Genomic DNA, 16,664 nt, shown 5'->3' on the forward strand with positions numbered 1-16,664 from the left:
ACGTAAAGCCAAAACAGCAAGACATTTACCTGGTCCTTTTGTTCAGTTTGTGAAAGACAGTGAATGAAATATAAATATGTAAATACGTAGAGAGAGAGATTATTATTTTGATCATTCCTACAATTCAGTGACTTTTATGTCCCCAGTACAAATTATGAAATTTTTATTGTTTGATTTCACCTGATTACATTTTTAATAGGCTTGATAAAAAATAACAAAGACAAGACTTTTAATAACACTACACATTACTGTGGGCCTAAAAGTAAAATTAAAAATATTTTAAATAATTTTAATTTGTTGCTCTAATGTCATTTCCTCATGTACCAGAGTTTGTGTGTGTGTGTGTGTGTGTGTGTGTGTGTGTGTGTGTGTGTGTGTGTGTGTGTGTGTGTGTGTGTGTGTGTGTGTGTGTGTGTGTGTGTGTGTGTGTGTGTGTGTGCGAAGACCGAGCAGCCTGTGGCAACAGCCGCGGGATATCTCTCCTCTCCATCGCAGGGAAAGTCCTGGCCAAGATCATGCTCAGCAGACTAGTTGAGCACATCTCGGAAGCTGTGCTTCCGGAAACGCAGTGTGGCTTCCGGAAGACCAGATCCATGACAGACATGGCTTTTGTCTTGAGGCAGCTGATAGAGAAGAGCCGAGAACACCACAAAGACCTTTACGTACCGCCAGCACATCATCAACCTTGAGGCCTTCCATATCCGCTGCTTACAGAAGATCCTCAGTTTGTCCTGGGAAGATCGAATTCCCCATACAGTCATCCTCAGCAACACTGACTCAATCTGTATGGAAGCAGCTGTGGCCAAAAAACATCTGCGCTGGATAGGGCACACCATACGCTTGCCTGAACACCGCCTGCCCCGCCAAGTCCTCTACAGTCAACTAATGGGCGCAAAACGGTCCGCTGGAGGGCAAAAGCGGCGCTTTAAGGACTACACCAGAGACATCCTAAAGCGAGCGAACATCCCCCTCACACAGCTTGAATCACTGGCACTCGACAGATCTGCCTGGCAGGTCACCTGTGCCACTGCAGTCTCTCAAATACACCAAACCAACCAAGACCGACGATCCGAGAGGCGCATCAAGAGACACCAGTGGGCGGCTGGTACCCCCCTGGCATCTGGTTTCCCCTGCTCCATCTGCGGACGAGTGTGCGGCTCAAGGATCGGACTCCACGCCCACGAGAAGTGGCACCAGCGACAAGGTCTTTGAACCCACTCCCCTCCCACCCCTACCCCTGGAGCAAGTGTCATCATCGTACACGATGGACAGCTAAGAGTGTGTGTGTGTGTGTATGTGTGTGTGTGTGTGTGTGTGTGTGTGTGTGTGTGCTATGAAATGACATACATACACAGGAGGTAACATCAGCCATTCAGCAAAATCATTTTGAGTTATTCATATGTGGTCAAGCATTTCCACTCCGTTATGGGAACGTATATGGAAAATTCATGTAATTTAAACATTTCTAAATATTTGTTTACAGAAATAAAATCATCAATATAAGTTTACATTTATGCTTGCAAGATATCATTCACAGACATGTAGTGGCAAATTTATCCATTCAATGTCCCCGTCATTTTTTACCCTGACCCTGCTCATTTCACTGGTTGAACATCTTGAGTTTTCAAAGTCATTTAGCTTGACTGGTATGTTATACATTTTTTTAAAATGTTCCTTTAATAATGAAACATACAGATATTTATAAAAATTAGTGTTTAACTTTCCAAAAGTTTCAAGGCCAAAATGTCACCGAATTGTAGTATTTATGCAAATTACAGACCACTGCAAAATTATTTCTCCAGATTTAATATTTATAGTTATGTGTTTGAGTAAAATGAACACTTTTGTTTTATTCTAAAAAGTACTGACAACATTTATCTCAAATTCCTAATAAAAAAAATGTTATTTAAAACATTTATTTGCTGAAAATGACAACTTAACAAATAGTCAAAATCCTGGCACACAAATTCAAGCAGCTCGGCTTTGTTTGATGGCTTGTGGCCATCCATCTTCCTCTTGATCACATTCCAGAAGTTTTCAATGGGGTTGTTCAGGTCTGGATATTGGGCTGGCCATGAAAGTGTCTTGATCCGGTGGTCCTCCATCCACACATTGATTAACCTGGCAGTATGGCATGGAGCATTGTGCTGCTGGAAAAAACAATCCTTAGAGTTGGGGAAAATTCCCAGAGCATAGGAAGCAAGTTTTCTTCCAGGATAATCTTGAATGTGGCCTGATTCATGCATCCTTCACAAAGATGAATCTTTCTGAAGCACCCCCAGATCATCACTGATCCTCCACCAAATTCCACAGTGAATGTGAGACACTGTGGCTTCAAGGCCTCTCCATGTCTCCGTCTAACCAATAGACAACCAGGTTGAGGATCGGTGATGATCTGGTGATTACAATATTTTAATCTGGAATTTGGAAGAAATGTTGTCATTAATTTATAGAATGGATAGAATGGAATATATATACAATATATACAATAAATTATATATAATTTATTTTTGTATTTATTTTTTCATTTTACTCAAACACATAGGCCTACCTATAAATAGTAAATCCAGAAAAAAACGATAATTTTGCAGTGGTGGCTTAATTTAACATTAAATTATATGATATTATAAATTTAAATTATAAATGTTATAATTAACATTTAACATTATGTGCGCATTATTTTAAAAAAATATGACGGTACATGCGCAGTGTCGCGTCATATTGTCACGTGTTTACTTTTGTCCAATCAGCAGCGAGAAAAATCAAGTTCATAACACAAGCGCTTCCACGTAACCTGTCATTGAGTAACTTTGTAAGCTAGACTCTGCTTGAAGAAAATTGGCATTTAAGGTGAGAAAACACTTTCGTTTTTATCAATATAAACTATTAGTTAAAGTTTCAGCTTGGCACGGCGTTGAAAATTACAAATTACACCGCATTGTTTATATTATCTAAGCTAAGAGGTGCACATGCAGTTGTTGTTGTTAGATTTTATATTTATTTTGCGTTGAAGACATGTTGTTATCTTACTCTCACAGATGGCCCTTGCCCTGCCCGACAGGGCTATTGGAGCAATCATTGGCTCAGCTGTTGCCGATGCTGCAGGTTTGTATTAGTTACAACTAGAATAGGAAACAAACGATATGATTCTGAGCTTCTCACAATTTATTATTGATCTCACAGTACATTGCAGAGTCAAAAATTAATGTTACTGTGTATTTACATACGGACTGAGAAATATGAATGAACATGTATAATATGTATAACGTATAATTATTTTGTGGAGATGAATAGTCACACATTGGTAGTGTCATTACTGTTATAACTAATAAAAATAAAACGTATGGTCATTATATAATGTATATATATTTCTTCATGTGTTTTCTTTAATGCAGCGCAACCACTCCACTGGGTCTATGACCTGCAGAAACTGAGTGTGTTACTCTCTGAATCTCCTCAGCCAGAATTCCGTCCAGAGTCTGCCAACCCATTCTACAGGAGGAACACTGGACATCAGAGCTGCTATGGAGATCAAGCATTTGTTCTTCTGGAGTCCCTGTCTGAATGTGGAGGTAGGCAAATTTCTGTAATGTTAGTGAAATTAGTAATTTGGACTGAATGTGAGGATGTCTCATGCTTACATTATTTCACCATAGTGTATTTAAAGGAATAGATCACCCAAAAATGAAAATTCTCTCATCACTTATTCACCCTCATGCCATTGCAGATGTGTATGAGTTTCTTTATTCTGCTTATCACAAACAAAGATTTTTAGAAGAATATCTCCACTCTGTTGATCCTCACAATGCAAGTGAATGGGTATCAAAATTTTGAAGCTCCAAACAAACAAAACAAACAACCGCCATTCGCCACTAAGTGGCGGTGACGTCACCACGACGCTTGTGCCAGGCTATGTGCACGTTTAGGCCACGTGAAGTGTCGAATGCCCGCTGGCAGGAGGTCACGGGACAAATCCAACCGGTGACACGGGTCGAATGACTGAGATGACTGGCTGATGCACCACCTGTGCCCCCTACTGTGCCAACTTGTAGTGCTTTAGCCACCCTGCGCTCTGCTCGTTGTTGTGAGCGTCGCTCCTCTGCCCTCCGTTGTTGTTGGAGGGCGACTGCCTCCAACTGGCCAGCAGCATCCTTCACAAGCCTCCTCCAAAGAGGCTGATCTTGAAACTGCTTGTACCAGTCATCGGCAAGTCCACTCAGCTCCACATCCCCCTGTACCACATCACTCCATCTCTTCTCCAGCCCGTGCTGCGCCCACTTGGCCCCCTCTATCCGGCCGAACAAAAACTGTTTAGGCATGCGGTGGCCGGGCATGCGGGCTACATGACCGAGCCAATGCAACCTTGCCTGCCGGAGGAGCTCACCGATGGGACTTTGTCCACATCTTTCAAAGACTTGTGAGCTCCTCACACAATCCAGCCTGGTTAAACCCAGGATGGATTTTAGGCAGGCCAGCCTAAATGTTTCGAGCCGACGATGATGTTCCATTAGGGGGGTCCACGTTTCGCAAGCATAGAGAAGGGAGGGAATGACCGTGGCCGAGAATACTTGAAGCTTTGTGTGGAGCGACAAACCGGGTAGCTTCCACACAGCGTTACGCAACCGATGATAAAATAATGCTGCTCGACTGATTCGGAGTGAGACCTCTGCTGTCAAACCGGAGCTGGTCATAAGCACACTTCCCAGGTATGGAAAACACTCCACTCTCTCCACAACTGCCCCATCACCAATTGGGAGCTGTGGGGGTGTAGTGTCCGGTGGTACATAATACCCAGGAAGGTGCTAAGTTTTGGTTGGGCTGATGGTAAGGCCCCATCTCTTAGTGGCAAGCTCCAGGTTCATCAGCAGCGCCTCCAACTCCTCCTCTGAGTGAGCAGCAATCACCAGATCATCAGCATACAAAATGTGAAGCTCCAAAAAGCACATAAACACAGCATAAAAGTAATTCATAAGACTCCTGTATTTAAATCAATGTCTTCAGAAGTGATGTGATCAGAAACAATGTATGTGTGGTGAGAAACAGATCTATATTTAGGCCTAAGTCCTTTTTTTTTTTTTTTACTATAAATTCTCCTTCCTGCCCATTAGAGGGCGATATGCATGAAAAATGTGAATCGCGAACAACAAAAGAAGAATAATGTAAAAGTGAAAGTTTTTGATGGTAAAAAAAGGACTTAACTATTGATATCACTCACACTTATTTTACAGTTTCGGGAGATATGGCTTTAACCACTGGAGTCATGTATCTTTATGTGCTTTTTGGAGCTTAAAATTTTGGTACCCATTCACTTGCATTATAAGGACCAACAGAGTCTAGATATTCTTCTAAAAATCTTTGTGTTCTGCAGAAGAAAAAAGTTATACACATCTGGGATGGCTTGAGGGTGAGTAAATGATGAGAGAATTTTCATTTTTGGGTGAAATATCCTTTTAAAGCACTGGAGCAGTGATCATTCAGTTGTTTGTTTGAACAGGTCTAAATGTTGAAGATTTGAAGCAGCGCACCTACAAGTTTTTTGGACCTGGATCTGAGTATGACACACCAGTCAATGATCCTTACAGGGACAAAAGAGGTAGACTAAATGCATTAGAGCAAGAAGTTTAAATTTTTGTTTACATTCCCTGCAAAAAAAAAAAAAAAAAACATAGCTCACACCAACCTGACCAAGATATTAGACCAGAAAATCAGTTCAAACAGTAAAAAAAATTATCATCTTTTCTGCAGGGTTTTCATTATTTACACTTCACAGTATACTGTATATTTCAAGACATGAAATGAAGACAACCTTTACAAATAAAATGTTGATAATAATAATAATTAATAAAGTATAACAATAATAATTAAATGGACATTTAAACCAAACCTGCACATATATCTGTCACTTTGCCTGTCAGCAGATGGTGGGGGTTTGCTTTGTTTTATCTTCCAATGTGTTTTTTCTGAATTATTCATGACAATTTTTTTTCCCAAGCTCCCAGGCCTCAACTTCCCATTGAGGGGCCCTGGAGACATGCAAGCCTTAAGAACTTTATTAAAAATGTGGATGCTGGCAAGGCAGAGACAGGTACTGTCCTTTGAGACATGGTCACTTCTATTGCAGACAAAGACTAAGTGAGATTACTCTCTCCTAAACCATCCTTCCAGTCTTAACCATTATGTGTATCCATTTTTGTCACATGGCCATTTGTTAATGAGTGCTAATTGAATATGTTTTGAGATTTGACCATAGCATTTTTTATTTTTTTTTTACATTTTATGTAATTTAGAGGGGATCAGCAATAATCAAGTATTGTGCTTCTATCCAGGTTGTGAAACTGATAATCAAATTGATGGCGTTGCAAAGCTGGCTCCCATTGTAGCATGTTATGCTGGAAAGCCAGAGATGTTGGAGAGGGTTGAGGAGGCCATCCGTGTCACTCAGAACAACGATATGTGTGTGGCTGTAACTCTTGCTGCTGCTAGGTAAGCGGTGTCTGATTAACAACAAGAAATATGTATATTCATATTCTGTACATATGCAGCTCGACAGCTTCTCAGCATATTGTTTACTTCTGAAACTAAGCCATTTTATTTGGTTTTCAATATTATACATGTTGGTGGCAATTTGAAATGTGTGTGTGAATAAATGGTGGTTGGACTGCAATCTGCTTATCAGAATATGTTGCTCTCTAAGGGAAATTCAGCTACTAAAAGTTGCTCTTTCTTTAGGTTCTTGGAGCATTTCATCCTGAATGGTCCTGATCCTAAAGCAACGGATGCAGTGCTAAAACAGCTCAGTGACCCGAATAGAAAAAACCCTCAGGAACTGGACAAGGCTGTAGTTGGTATAAGCTACTTGAAATTGTCGTTAATATTATGAGTAATGAGAATTTATCACCCCTGGCTCTAGTTCTGGATAATCTTTGTCTGGTATTCATGTCGAACTGTGCATAAATCACAATGTCAGGAAAAATAAGGACATTATATTATTTTTGTACTATGCATTTTCTAATCTAGGGCACATTCACGAAGTAAAGGAAAATCTGAGCAAGAAACCCAAAGAGCTCATTCCTTCTGTGCTCCCAAACACCTGAGGTTAGTGCTTAAGCTAATGTCTTCAGTGAGTGTTGTTCCCTATTCTTTTAGCTCTTTGATCTGACCCACAGATTATAGGCTCATGTCTGTTTTGCTGATGTGAAACATTGTTGCAGTGCTGTTATTATTTTTGAGATCTGTTGTTGTCAACTGGTACCTCAGCAGTTATATTATGTCGATTAGGTTTGCCTGGTGCAATCCAGGCAGCGTGGCATGGGGTTCTGACAGCTAGTGGCTATGAGCAGGCTATCCGGGACACCATGAGCTGTGGGGGATGCACCAGTAGTAGGAGCTCCTTCATTGGGGCCTGCATTGGGGCTCAGGTACTGCATTACCAAAATTACCAAATCTGTTCTATACATACTTCAAAGTTGTCTGTGTGTAGATCAGTGTCAAACTATTTTTGTTTATGCTGTTATCTCATAACACTTATATTTCTCCATGTAATCCATTCCAGTCATTCATCAGACAGGCATGACATACATGGTGGAATGACTGTGCATAATTCCTAATGGTTCACAATATCTAATAATGTGACTATTATTTTCTCAGATTGGACTTGAAGACATCCCAAGTTCATGGAAGAGCAAGACTCTGCGATACACCATTTTGCTCGATCTTGCAAAGAAATTAGTTAGCATCCAGCATGCATAAACTTTGCAAAGCAAACACGTGGATGAATATGAATATGAAATCATACATATTCTCTTGATTTTTGCCTACAGATCATCTTCCATGGCTGTTGTGATTTGATAAGACAATTCATGAAAGTTTTAGCACAAAACAATGTAAGGTTAGAACTTGAAACCCTTCTTCTGTTAAATCATAGCACAGCATGCTGAAAATGACATACATTTTGGCATTAAACAACTGTTTAACTGAGTAAACAAGTTTTTCCACCCTTTTCTGTTGTTGTTGTTGTTGTTGTTGTTGTTATTGTATTAAGTGGTACAGTAAGCTCAACTACTCCACTAGACTACTACCAGACAATTACTAGAGTACCTGTTGTGACTGATGGTGCCATCTAGTGAACATTATAAAAACTGACCTTATTACACCAAACATGCAACTGTTTATCTTATTTGTAAAGTAGGAAACACAAATGGATACAATACCTTTAACATAAAAAAAAAAAAGATTTAATCACAGATGCAATTTCAAATAGGGGATAATATCTATAGGTCAAAAAGACAGCCTACAAGAAATAGTTCACACGAAAATGAATATTCTCTCATCATTTACTCACCGTCCTGCCATCCCAGATGTGTATGCCTTTCTTACTTCTGCTAAACCCCACTGAAGATTTGTAGAAGAATATCTTAGCTCTATAGGTCCCCATACAATGCAAGTGAATTGGTACCAAAATTGTGAAGCTTCAAAAATCACATAAAGCCAGCATAAAAGTAATCCATACATCTCCGGTGGTTTAATCCATTTCTTCAGAAGTGATCAGAAACTACTACAACTATTATAATAAATCTCCACCTTTAAACCAGCCCCAACCAGTAGGCTCACGAAGAATGCAAGTTGGCAAAATCAAAAGAAGATGAATGTGAAAGTGGAGATTAATAGTAAAAAAGGGTTTAAAGATTGATCTGTTTCTCACCCACACCTGTCATAATACTTTGAAGACATAGTTACCTGTTAACCACTAGAGTCATTGCATTGTGAGAACCAACAGAGCTGAAATATTCAGCAAATATAATGTAGAGAATTTACATTTTTGGGATAAAATATTCCTTTAATTTCTTTCTTTAAAATGACAACATTTCAGTTTATTTTACTTATTCACATAATTTCTTACTGCTCTCAATTTAATATTTATAATTTTTTATTATTTTATCAAATATGTTTTATTTAATATTGTAATACATATTGTATTATATTTGTGTTTACTTTGTTAGTTTGTCAGACTAAAATGTGTCTCACTCTGGTCTCACTGTAGTTTTACTTATTTATTTGCTTTCATCCTCTCATAGCAGACTCTTTGCTTTGGCCCAAAATATCAAACCCAAAACCTAATTCTATGATGCACAAAAATGTTGTCCAAAATTTAGAAGTGCATTCCAAACATGCCTATGATGCCCAAAACTGATGTCTTTTTAGTCAGTTGACAAGGAGATTGGCTCACAGCCGCTGACCGTTCTTCACGCTCCCAACAACAGCTGCTGATCAGCGTTAGCAGCTACACTGCTGAAAGATACACCACAACACCTACAGCAGATTGCAAAAACGACAACTTTAGATTTATTTGCCGTTCATTATCATCACAGTCTCGACTTTTACATGGACAACACGCTTATCACGGAAAAGCGAGCTTTATTGTTAAGTGTTTTGGTCGGGAGGACAGAAGCTATAGCAGGCTAATCTGCCTTTGCTAACTGTAGTGGCTTTTAAACATCGGTGTTTTCATAAACGGAGACATGGAGTTTAACGTTAGACGACTGGCAGCAGATGCAGGCACTTTCCTCAGCCGAGCTGTACAGGTATGCCTTTAAATGTATCTAAAGCGCAAAAGACAGGTCGTTTAATCGACCTTGTTTTTGTGAAGTTCGTATTTGTTGACATGGTGAAGTTGTTTGAAGTGTGTAGTGAACACTATTATGAGTGCCGTATGCTAAATATGTCGAATACTTTGCTGTTTATAGCACATTTTATGATAGTACAGTTTACAGATAACATGAGACTTGTAACTAAGTCAAGTGTTAACTATAAATTCAAATTTAGGGAGCATTTGAGTGTAAAATGCTGTATGAGTAGGAAGCTTAGCCGGTTTTGAATCACTAAACTGCAACAAGTCAAATATAAAGTGTCATTGTTGGGGTTGTCACCAAATGTTGCTCAATAACTGTTTGGACTATGTGTTGTAGTTTACAGAGGAGAAATTTGGGCAGGCAGAGAGGACTGAGCTAGATGCCCATCTGGAAACTCTCTTGGGCCGGGCAGAATCCACCAAACAATGGACAGAGAGGATCATGAAACAGACAGAAGTTGTGCTGCAGCCAAACCCTAGTAAGAAGAAATACAGGTGTTCAAACAGAACTGCTTGTCAACCATACAGCTTGTCACTGTAAAATAAATCAATAAAAAACATATTTATTGTTTTGTCAGTACAGAGGAAGTGAACTCAGCAAGTCAGAATGACAGTTTGGTTAGTCAGTGCTGCTACTGCAGTAAACCAGACCTAATGCACAAGAAGAGTGTTAGTTTCCCATCTGTTACATGTAATGGTTGGCAACCTGTCAGGGATTAGTGTCCCAGCCTTAATAATGAGTATTTTTACCTCTGTAGCAAGTAAACCTTGTATTTGTGATCTTGTTTTCTAAAAATAACAAAGGTGTAGAGTTTAGCCCCTATGGCTTTGTCAATTTCTAGACAAATATCACACTGTAATGGCTGTATTCGATGACAACATAATGGGAAAGGCTAATGACAATCACAAGTATCCAAAGTAAATCTTGGTAAGATATGTTTGATATTGCTGCAATAATGTGTGCGTGTGGATGATAGTCCTTGCTTAACTCTTTCCCCGCCTAACACGGAATTTTCCGGGTATCCGTGTTTTAGGTGGTATACGGTAAGGAAGACCCGCACGCATGTTTTGAAAGAGTACGCAACTCTTTGATCAAAGAAACAGACTGTGATCGTCTCAAACGTGAAGTGGAACACCATACTAATACTAAAGCACTTGTTTGATAAAAATGCCTTTTTCTCAGCTTTTTGTCCAAAATGTTGTTTTTGACAAAACCTACCTCTGTTCAAGTGGCAATAAAAAAAGAACAAATGAAGATAAAATAAAATCGTTTTTTTTTTTTGCCTAAAAGCAGAGGCTTTTTTTTTATATATAGCATCTTCATATATTCATGGAAGAAAATATTCTGCGGGCCATAAAGTTTAGCGAAAATCGTCAAAAACCCTGGCGGTGGCTGGCAACTTTTTTTAAATACGCTGGCGGGGAAAGAGTTAATAGGATGCATGTGTTCTCATCTGACTCTCAATGGTCTTAATTTAATTTGTGTGATGTGGTACTGGGTAGATGTCAGGATGGAGGAGTTCCTTTACGAGATGCTGGACAAAAAAGTCCCAACACGTGCTAACAACCACGAGTTGCTGGGGGAGTGCATGATCGACTCAGGGCACGAGTTTGGACCTGGAACAGCATACGGTAGGTTTATTACATATTTTGTGTTGTCCAAATCACAGTTGACCCAGTTTCAATGGCATTATCAGTTGTGTTTATTTTGTGTGAAAACAAACTCAAAGGCATACGCATACACAAAACTGTCTGTTCTGTCATCATGTAGTCACCCTCATGTTGTTCCAAACCCATATGCCTTACTCTTTTCTGTGGGACACAAAAACAGGCAGGATGTAAGCCTCAGGCACCATTCACTGTCATTGTATAAAAAAAAGATGCAATGAAAGTGAATGGTGTCTGAGGTTAACATTCTGATTAACATCTCCTTTTGTGTCTCACAGAAGATAGAAAGTCATACGGGTTTGGTACATCCTGAGGGCGAGGGAATTTTAAATTTTGGGCAAAATTCTTGTTGCAGGGAGTGCTCTCATTAAATGTGGGGAAACTGAGAAGCTGTTAGGCAGTGCAGAGAAAGAATTCATCCAGAGCTCGGCTATCAATTTTCTCACTCCCTTTAGGAACTTCATCGAGGGTGATTTTAAAACCATAGCGGTAAGCATCGCCGTGCTAATGCACATTTCATACTTTTATAAATCAAGTAGCAGTATTGTACCTTTACTGCCCATAGCTGACATCAAAAATCTGGCATTTCTTTACAGAAAGAGCGAAAACTGCTTCAGAATAAGCGCCTGGATCTGGATTCTGCCAAAAACAGGCTGAAGAAAGCTAGAGTGGCTGATGCTCGCTCTGCAGTTAGTATCTCTCTCTCTCTCTCTCTCTCTCTCTCTCTCTCTCACACACACACACACACACTCAGAAGAATTTAATGATTATCAGTTTTTTTTTTCTTCTGTGGAATTTCCAGTTTAACTATACATTAAAATATATATAAGAGAAACTGAAATTATATAAGATGTCCAGTCATCTTTTCCCAAGCAGGCTGCTGGCCACCTTATGCTCATAGCACAGTGTAATTAATACAGGTGATGCTCATGATTCTTTCATTGCAACTGGTCTCTTTGCTAACTACTGTACATTCCTTATGCTTTTGTGTCTCACTGTCTATCTCTCTCTGTCTGCTTGCCTGCCTCAATCTGAAGGAGCTGAATTCAACCCCTCCACTGGGAGAGGAGTATACGGCTCACTTTTCTTACATGCTCAGCTTCTTGCATGTCGGGTGGCTAAAGGTTTGTCTGCTGTGTCTAATGAAGCATCTGCCCTCTCTTGCCCATAACAAATCTGCTATCTTTGTAGAGATTCTGAAAATCATTCACTGGATAGATCATAGTTGTATTGTATTTCTGGCCAAAGTAACAGAGCATAAACAGCTGTTTATTCCACATGTTTTTTGTGTTCATTCACACCCTCAAAAAGTTTATAGTTCAGAAATATTTTAATTTGTGACATATTCTTGACACTATGTAATTTAATTTCTATAACTTTATTGGGGCAGCAGAATGCAGTTCTTGAGTTTGGTGTCTATTTATTTATTTATTATTATTATTATTTTTTTTTTTTATATCTTGCAGAATATGAATTACTATTGGTTGCACTTTATTTTACAATACGTTTACTTTCAGTGTACTTACCCAAGAAAGTACTGAGTAATATTAGGCAATTGTATGTACTTAATATGGGTTAGATTTAGGTTTAGTACCTACAGTAGTTATTACTTTAGTTGTTGTAATTATATAGTAATTAAATGTAAAAAGGTACTGTAAAATAAAGTGCTTCCTCACTATCTGTCTATGTAGTCTCTTATGTGATGTCATGGCATGGTACATTAAATTCACAGTATGGTTTTAAATAAAATATATAGAAAGTAGTAATTAATAAAGAAAATAGATAATATAGACAGTACATTTATATAAATCATCAACAATCATTTCCATCCGCAGAACTGCCGATCTCTGGATGTTTTTGTTTTTGGCACCATTCTGAGTAAATTCTAGAGACTGTTGTGCTTGAAAATCCCAGGAGATCAACAGTTACAGAAATACTCAAACCAGCCCATCTGGCACCAACAATCATGCCACAGTCTAAATCACTGAGATCACAATTTTTCCTATTCTGATGGTTGAAGTGAACTTTAACTGAAGCTCATGACCCGTATCTGAATGATTGTATGCACTGCTGCCACACGATTGGCTGATCAGATAATCGCATGGATTATTGTTGGTGCCAGATGGGCTGGTTTGAGTATTTCTGTGACTGCGGATCTTCTGGGATTTTCACACACAACAGTCTCTAGAATTACTCAGAATGGTGCCAAAAACAAAAAATATCCAGTGAGCGGCAGTTCTGTGAATGGAAATGCCTTGTTGTTGATTAGAGGTCAACAGAGAATGGCCAGACTGATTCGAACTGACAAAGTCTATGTTAACTCAGATAACCACTCTGTACAATCGTGGTGAGAAGTATATCATCTTAGAATGCTATTCTGAGATGCACTGTTTTGGCAGCATGTGGGGGACCTACACAATATTAGGCTGGTAGTTTTAATGTTGTGGCTGATTGGTGTATACACACTGTATATAATCACTCTGATTGGCAATTTTATTATTTAAAAAGTGCATGAAAATGCATTTAAGGACTAGTATAGAATAATGTACAATGCAAAATGATATACCCATGTAAATGTGGTAATTCCAAACTTTTCTGATTAGACAGTTTAGCTCATATTTCAGTGTTTTGCATTATTTTATCTCTTGCTATGACAGTGGATGTTTCAGTCATTTTTTGTGTGCTTCATATGTGTTATTTGTTAGAACTTTACAATAATATTATATTTGTTAACATTAGTTAATGCATCTGTTGACATGAACTAACAGTGAACTATTTTTGATAGTTAAGTCATGAATAAGGTTAATTTAAACATGTATTATTGTTCATAATGCATTATGTAATGTTTATAACTTATACAGCTTTTGATTTAAAAAAAAAAATTACTAAGTTAATTCATGTTAACTATTGTGTTACCATAATTTATTTTAGAAAGTAAACCGCTGCCTCTTTTATACTACTACAGTGAATGTGTTTGTTCATAAGTTGTGACATCATTACCCTCTTATACTGATCCAGACAGTTATGAAAGTTTAGAATTTTTTGTGAGTAGTTATCAGTTTGTTTGATATGGGTGTAGTCTTTGTCCTTTACCTGATGAGTTTGTCATTGTCTCTGAATGCTTGCTAGCTGTGGGCTGAGGAAGTCAAGCAGGTATGTTTTTCCTCCCTCAACTGACCATGTAGAGGAAAACACACCTTTATAAAGCTACCTTGATAATTTTGAACACCCTGCAAGATGTATTGAGAAACAAGGAAGCACTTTATAACATGCAGATCTTACATAAGTCCACCATGGTGAGCTGTAGAGCTGTTTACATTCCCATCTGCACCTACTGTTGCATTTACTTTGTTGCACAGACAGCAGCTCAGGAAATGTGACTGTATAAATGTAGTGATAGGCGTGCATCTCAGTCATATAGTAATTTCCTGAAGAGTGAGAAACCATTGTTTTACCTACAGATTAATGTTGTGACCACCGGAGGGAGCTACAATGTTGTTATTGTTTCCACCTGTCAATGTCACATTTACTGTTGCACAGGAAGTAGATCAGGCAATTCATCCATATTATTCTGAGGCTATGATGGTGATAGGTGTGCATGTCAGTCATAGTAATTTTTATGATTGTGTTTTTCCCTAGGCAGAGACAGAACTGAGGATAGCACAGAGTGAGTTTGACCGGCAAGCTGAGATCACCAAGCTTCTGCTGGAGGGCATCAGCAGCACTCATGTATGTTTCCGTGTGTGTGTGTGTGTGTGTGTATGTATATATGTATGTATATATATATATATTTATACACACACACCATACAGAACCCCCCATAAAATCCATGAAAATTATGCATATTGACTCCGATATGACTGATTGTAAATTATCCCACAAATTACACGGCTACTTGCCAAATAAATAAATGGACATAAAATGTTCATTTGATTTGAAATTATGTCAGAAGCAAAAATATGTAGGCAATTACAGGTACACAGTTTAATGCTCATTTGACTCCAGAATGACCAATCTTATTCAAGGATTATGAAATATAATTGTGTGTAATGTATGTATGTGTTATGATGCCTGTGCTCTTCGTTGTCTAATTAGGCTCATCACCTGCGATGTCTGAACGATTTTGTGGATGCTCAAGCAACTTATTATGCACAGTGTTATCAGTACATGGTCAATCTGCAGAAACAGATGGGAAGGTTGGCTTTGACTTTTGTATATGTTTATGCTGATATTTGTAACATCAATTTGCAATTTTACACTAATTCCTAAATGTTTCGAAATGCATCCACAATGGAAACACATCTGTTCTCCCAGTCAAATTGCAATGTAAGATATTTTTTCCCTCCTTACCGAGTAGGATATTTAAATTTGGTTGTTATATTTAACCCCACCTGTGTAGAAGACTGTTAGTAACCAATCCCTCATTTCCACCAGCTTCCCTTCCACATTCAGCTCTAATAACAATCAGCCGGCCGGGAGCTCCTCTGCCAGTATCTCAGTTCCCACTGTACCTGTGGCCACCTCATTGCCCATTCCTCCCCCCAGTGAGGCCTCACCCACACTCAACGAGCTCCGCAGCACTTCTGGCACACGCGAGGCCCGTGTGCTGTATGACTATGACGCCGCCAGCAGCAGTGAGCTCTCTTTACTTGCTGATGAGGTGAGCTTTAATCATGCCTTTTAAGATTGTCATGAAACAGAGACCTGTGTTCACTCAATGAAAACACATCAAATGAGAATGGTTGGTCATGTATTATTGGTCTTAATGTGTATATCTTTCATTGTCAGGTGATCACAGTGAGCAGTGTGCCAGGCATGGATTCTGATTGGCTGATGGGGCAGAGGGGGAATCATAAAGGCAAAGTGCCGATTACCTACCTGGAGCTGCTCAATTAACATCAGTGAGTTTCAGCTGAATTGTAAAAAAAACACTAGATATCAGTTTGACTACAGTAACACTCCAGATGTGATCAGAGGGTGTTATGCATTTAATGTAGTACAAAGCAATAAAAAGTCTTCTACACTGCCACGTCTTATTGTGTTAAAGCCTCCTCTGCCACTCAAGGGGTTTCATAGTAGCCTTATATAAACTAAAAGCAGTCTGAGATTGCCAACTACTCCGATTTATGTGCCAATGAATTTTTTTTTACTGCTAAACTAATTGATTTTGCTATAATGTTCTATGGTGCTTAAATAAATATTCAAACAAGCAAGTTGCTGGTCAGTTTCATTTTTTTATCCTTTTTTTTGTTGTTGTTATGATTATGTATTTGTTGTTTCATCTCTCGCTCTCTTCATCAAAGACACTTGACATTTAAACACTTGATGAACTTCATTTGCTGACATGAATCTGAACCACTGGGTGGCA

General features: G+C 38.8%; 1 protein-coding gene and 1 pseudogene across 3 annotated transcripts; both read left to right on the forward strand.

The window, feature by feature from the left end:
- The first annotated feature begins 2,750 nt into the window (after positions 1–2,750).
- LOC127644701 (crystallin J1A-like) lies at positions 2,751–7,992 on the forward strand (annotated as a pseudogene).
- Positions 7,993–9,227: 1,235 nt separating this feature from the next.
- On the forward strand, positions 9,228–16,514 carry sh3glb1b (SH3-domain GRB2-like endophilin B1b). 3 transcript variants are annotated; one of them, XM_052128021.1, is made up of 11 exons: positions 9,228–9,581; positions 9,966–10,107; positions 11,132–11,260; positions 11,652–11,785; positions 11,893–11,985; positions 12,334–12,420; positions 14,426–14,449; positions 14,936–15,025; positions 15,392–15,492; positions 15,731–15,956; positions 16,085–16,514. In XM_052128021.1, exons 1-11 carry the CDS (start codon positions 9,519–9,521, stop codon positions 16,190–16,192), a joined length of 1,197 nt encoding a protein of 398 aa, XP_051983981.1. In that variant the 5' UTR covers positions 9,228–9,518; the 3' UTR covers positions 16,193–16,514. The 3 variants fall into 3 exon arrangements, with proteins under 3 accessions (XP_051983981.1, XP_051983982.1, XP_051983983.1); XM_052128022.1 differs by lacking the exon at positions 14,426–14,449; XM_052128023.1 differs by lacking the exons at positions 12,334–12,420; positions 14,426–14,449 and having other exon boundaries at positions 16,085–16,511.
- The last annotated feature ends 150 nt before the right edge of the window (positions 16,515–16,664 follow it).

This window comes from Xyrauchen texanus, chromosome 6 (assembly GCF_025860055.1).
Source record: "Xyrauchen texanus isolate HMW12.3.18 chromosome 6, RBS_HiC_50CHRs, whole genome shotgun sequence".
NCBI classification, from domain to species: Eukaryota; Metazoa; Chordata; class Actinopteri; order Cypriniformes; family Catostomidae; genus Xyrauchen; species Xyrauchen texanus.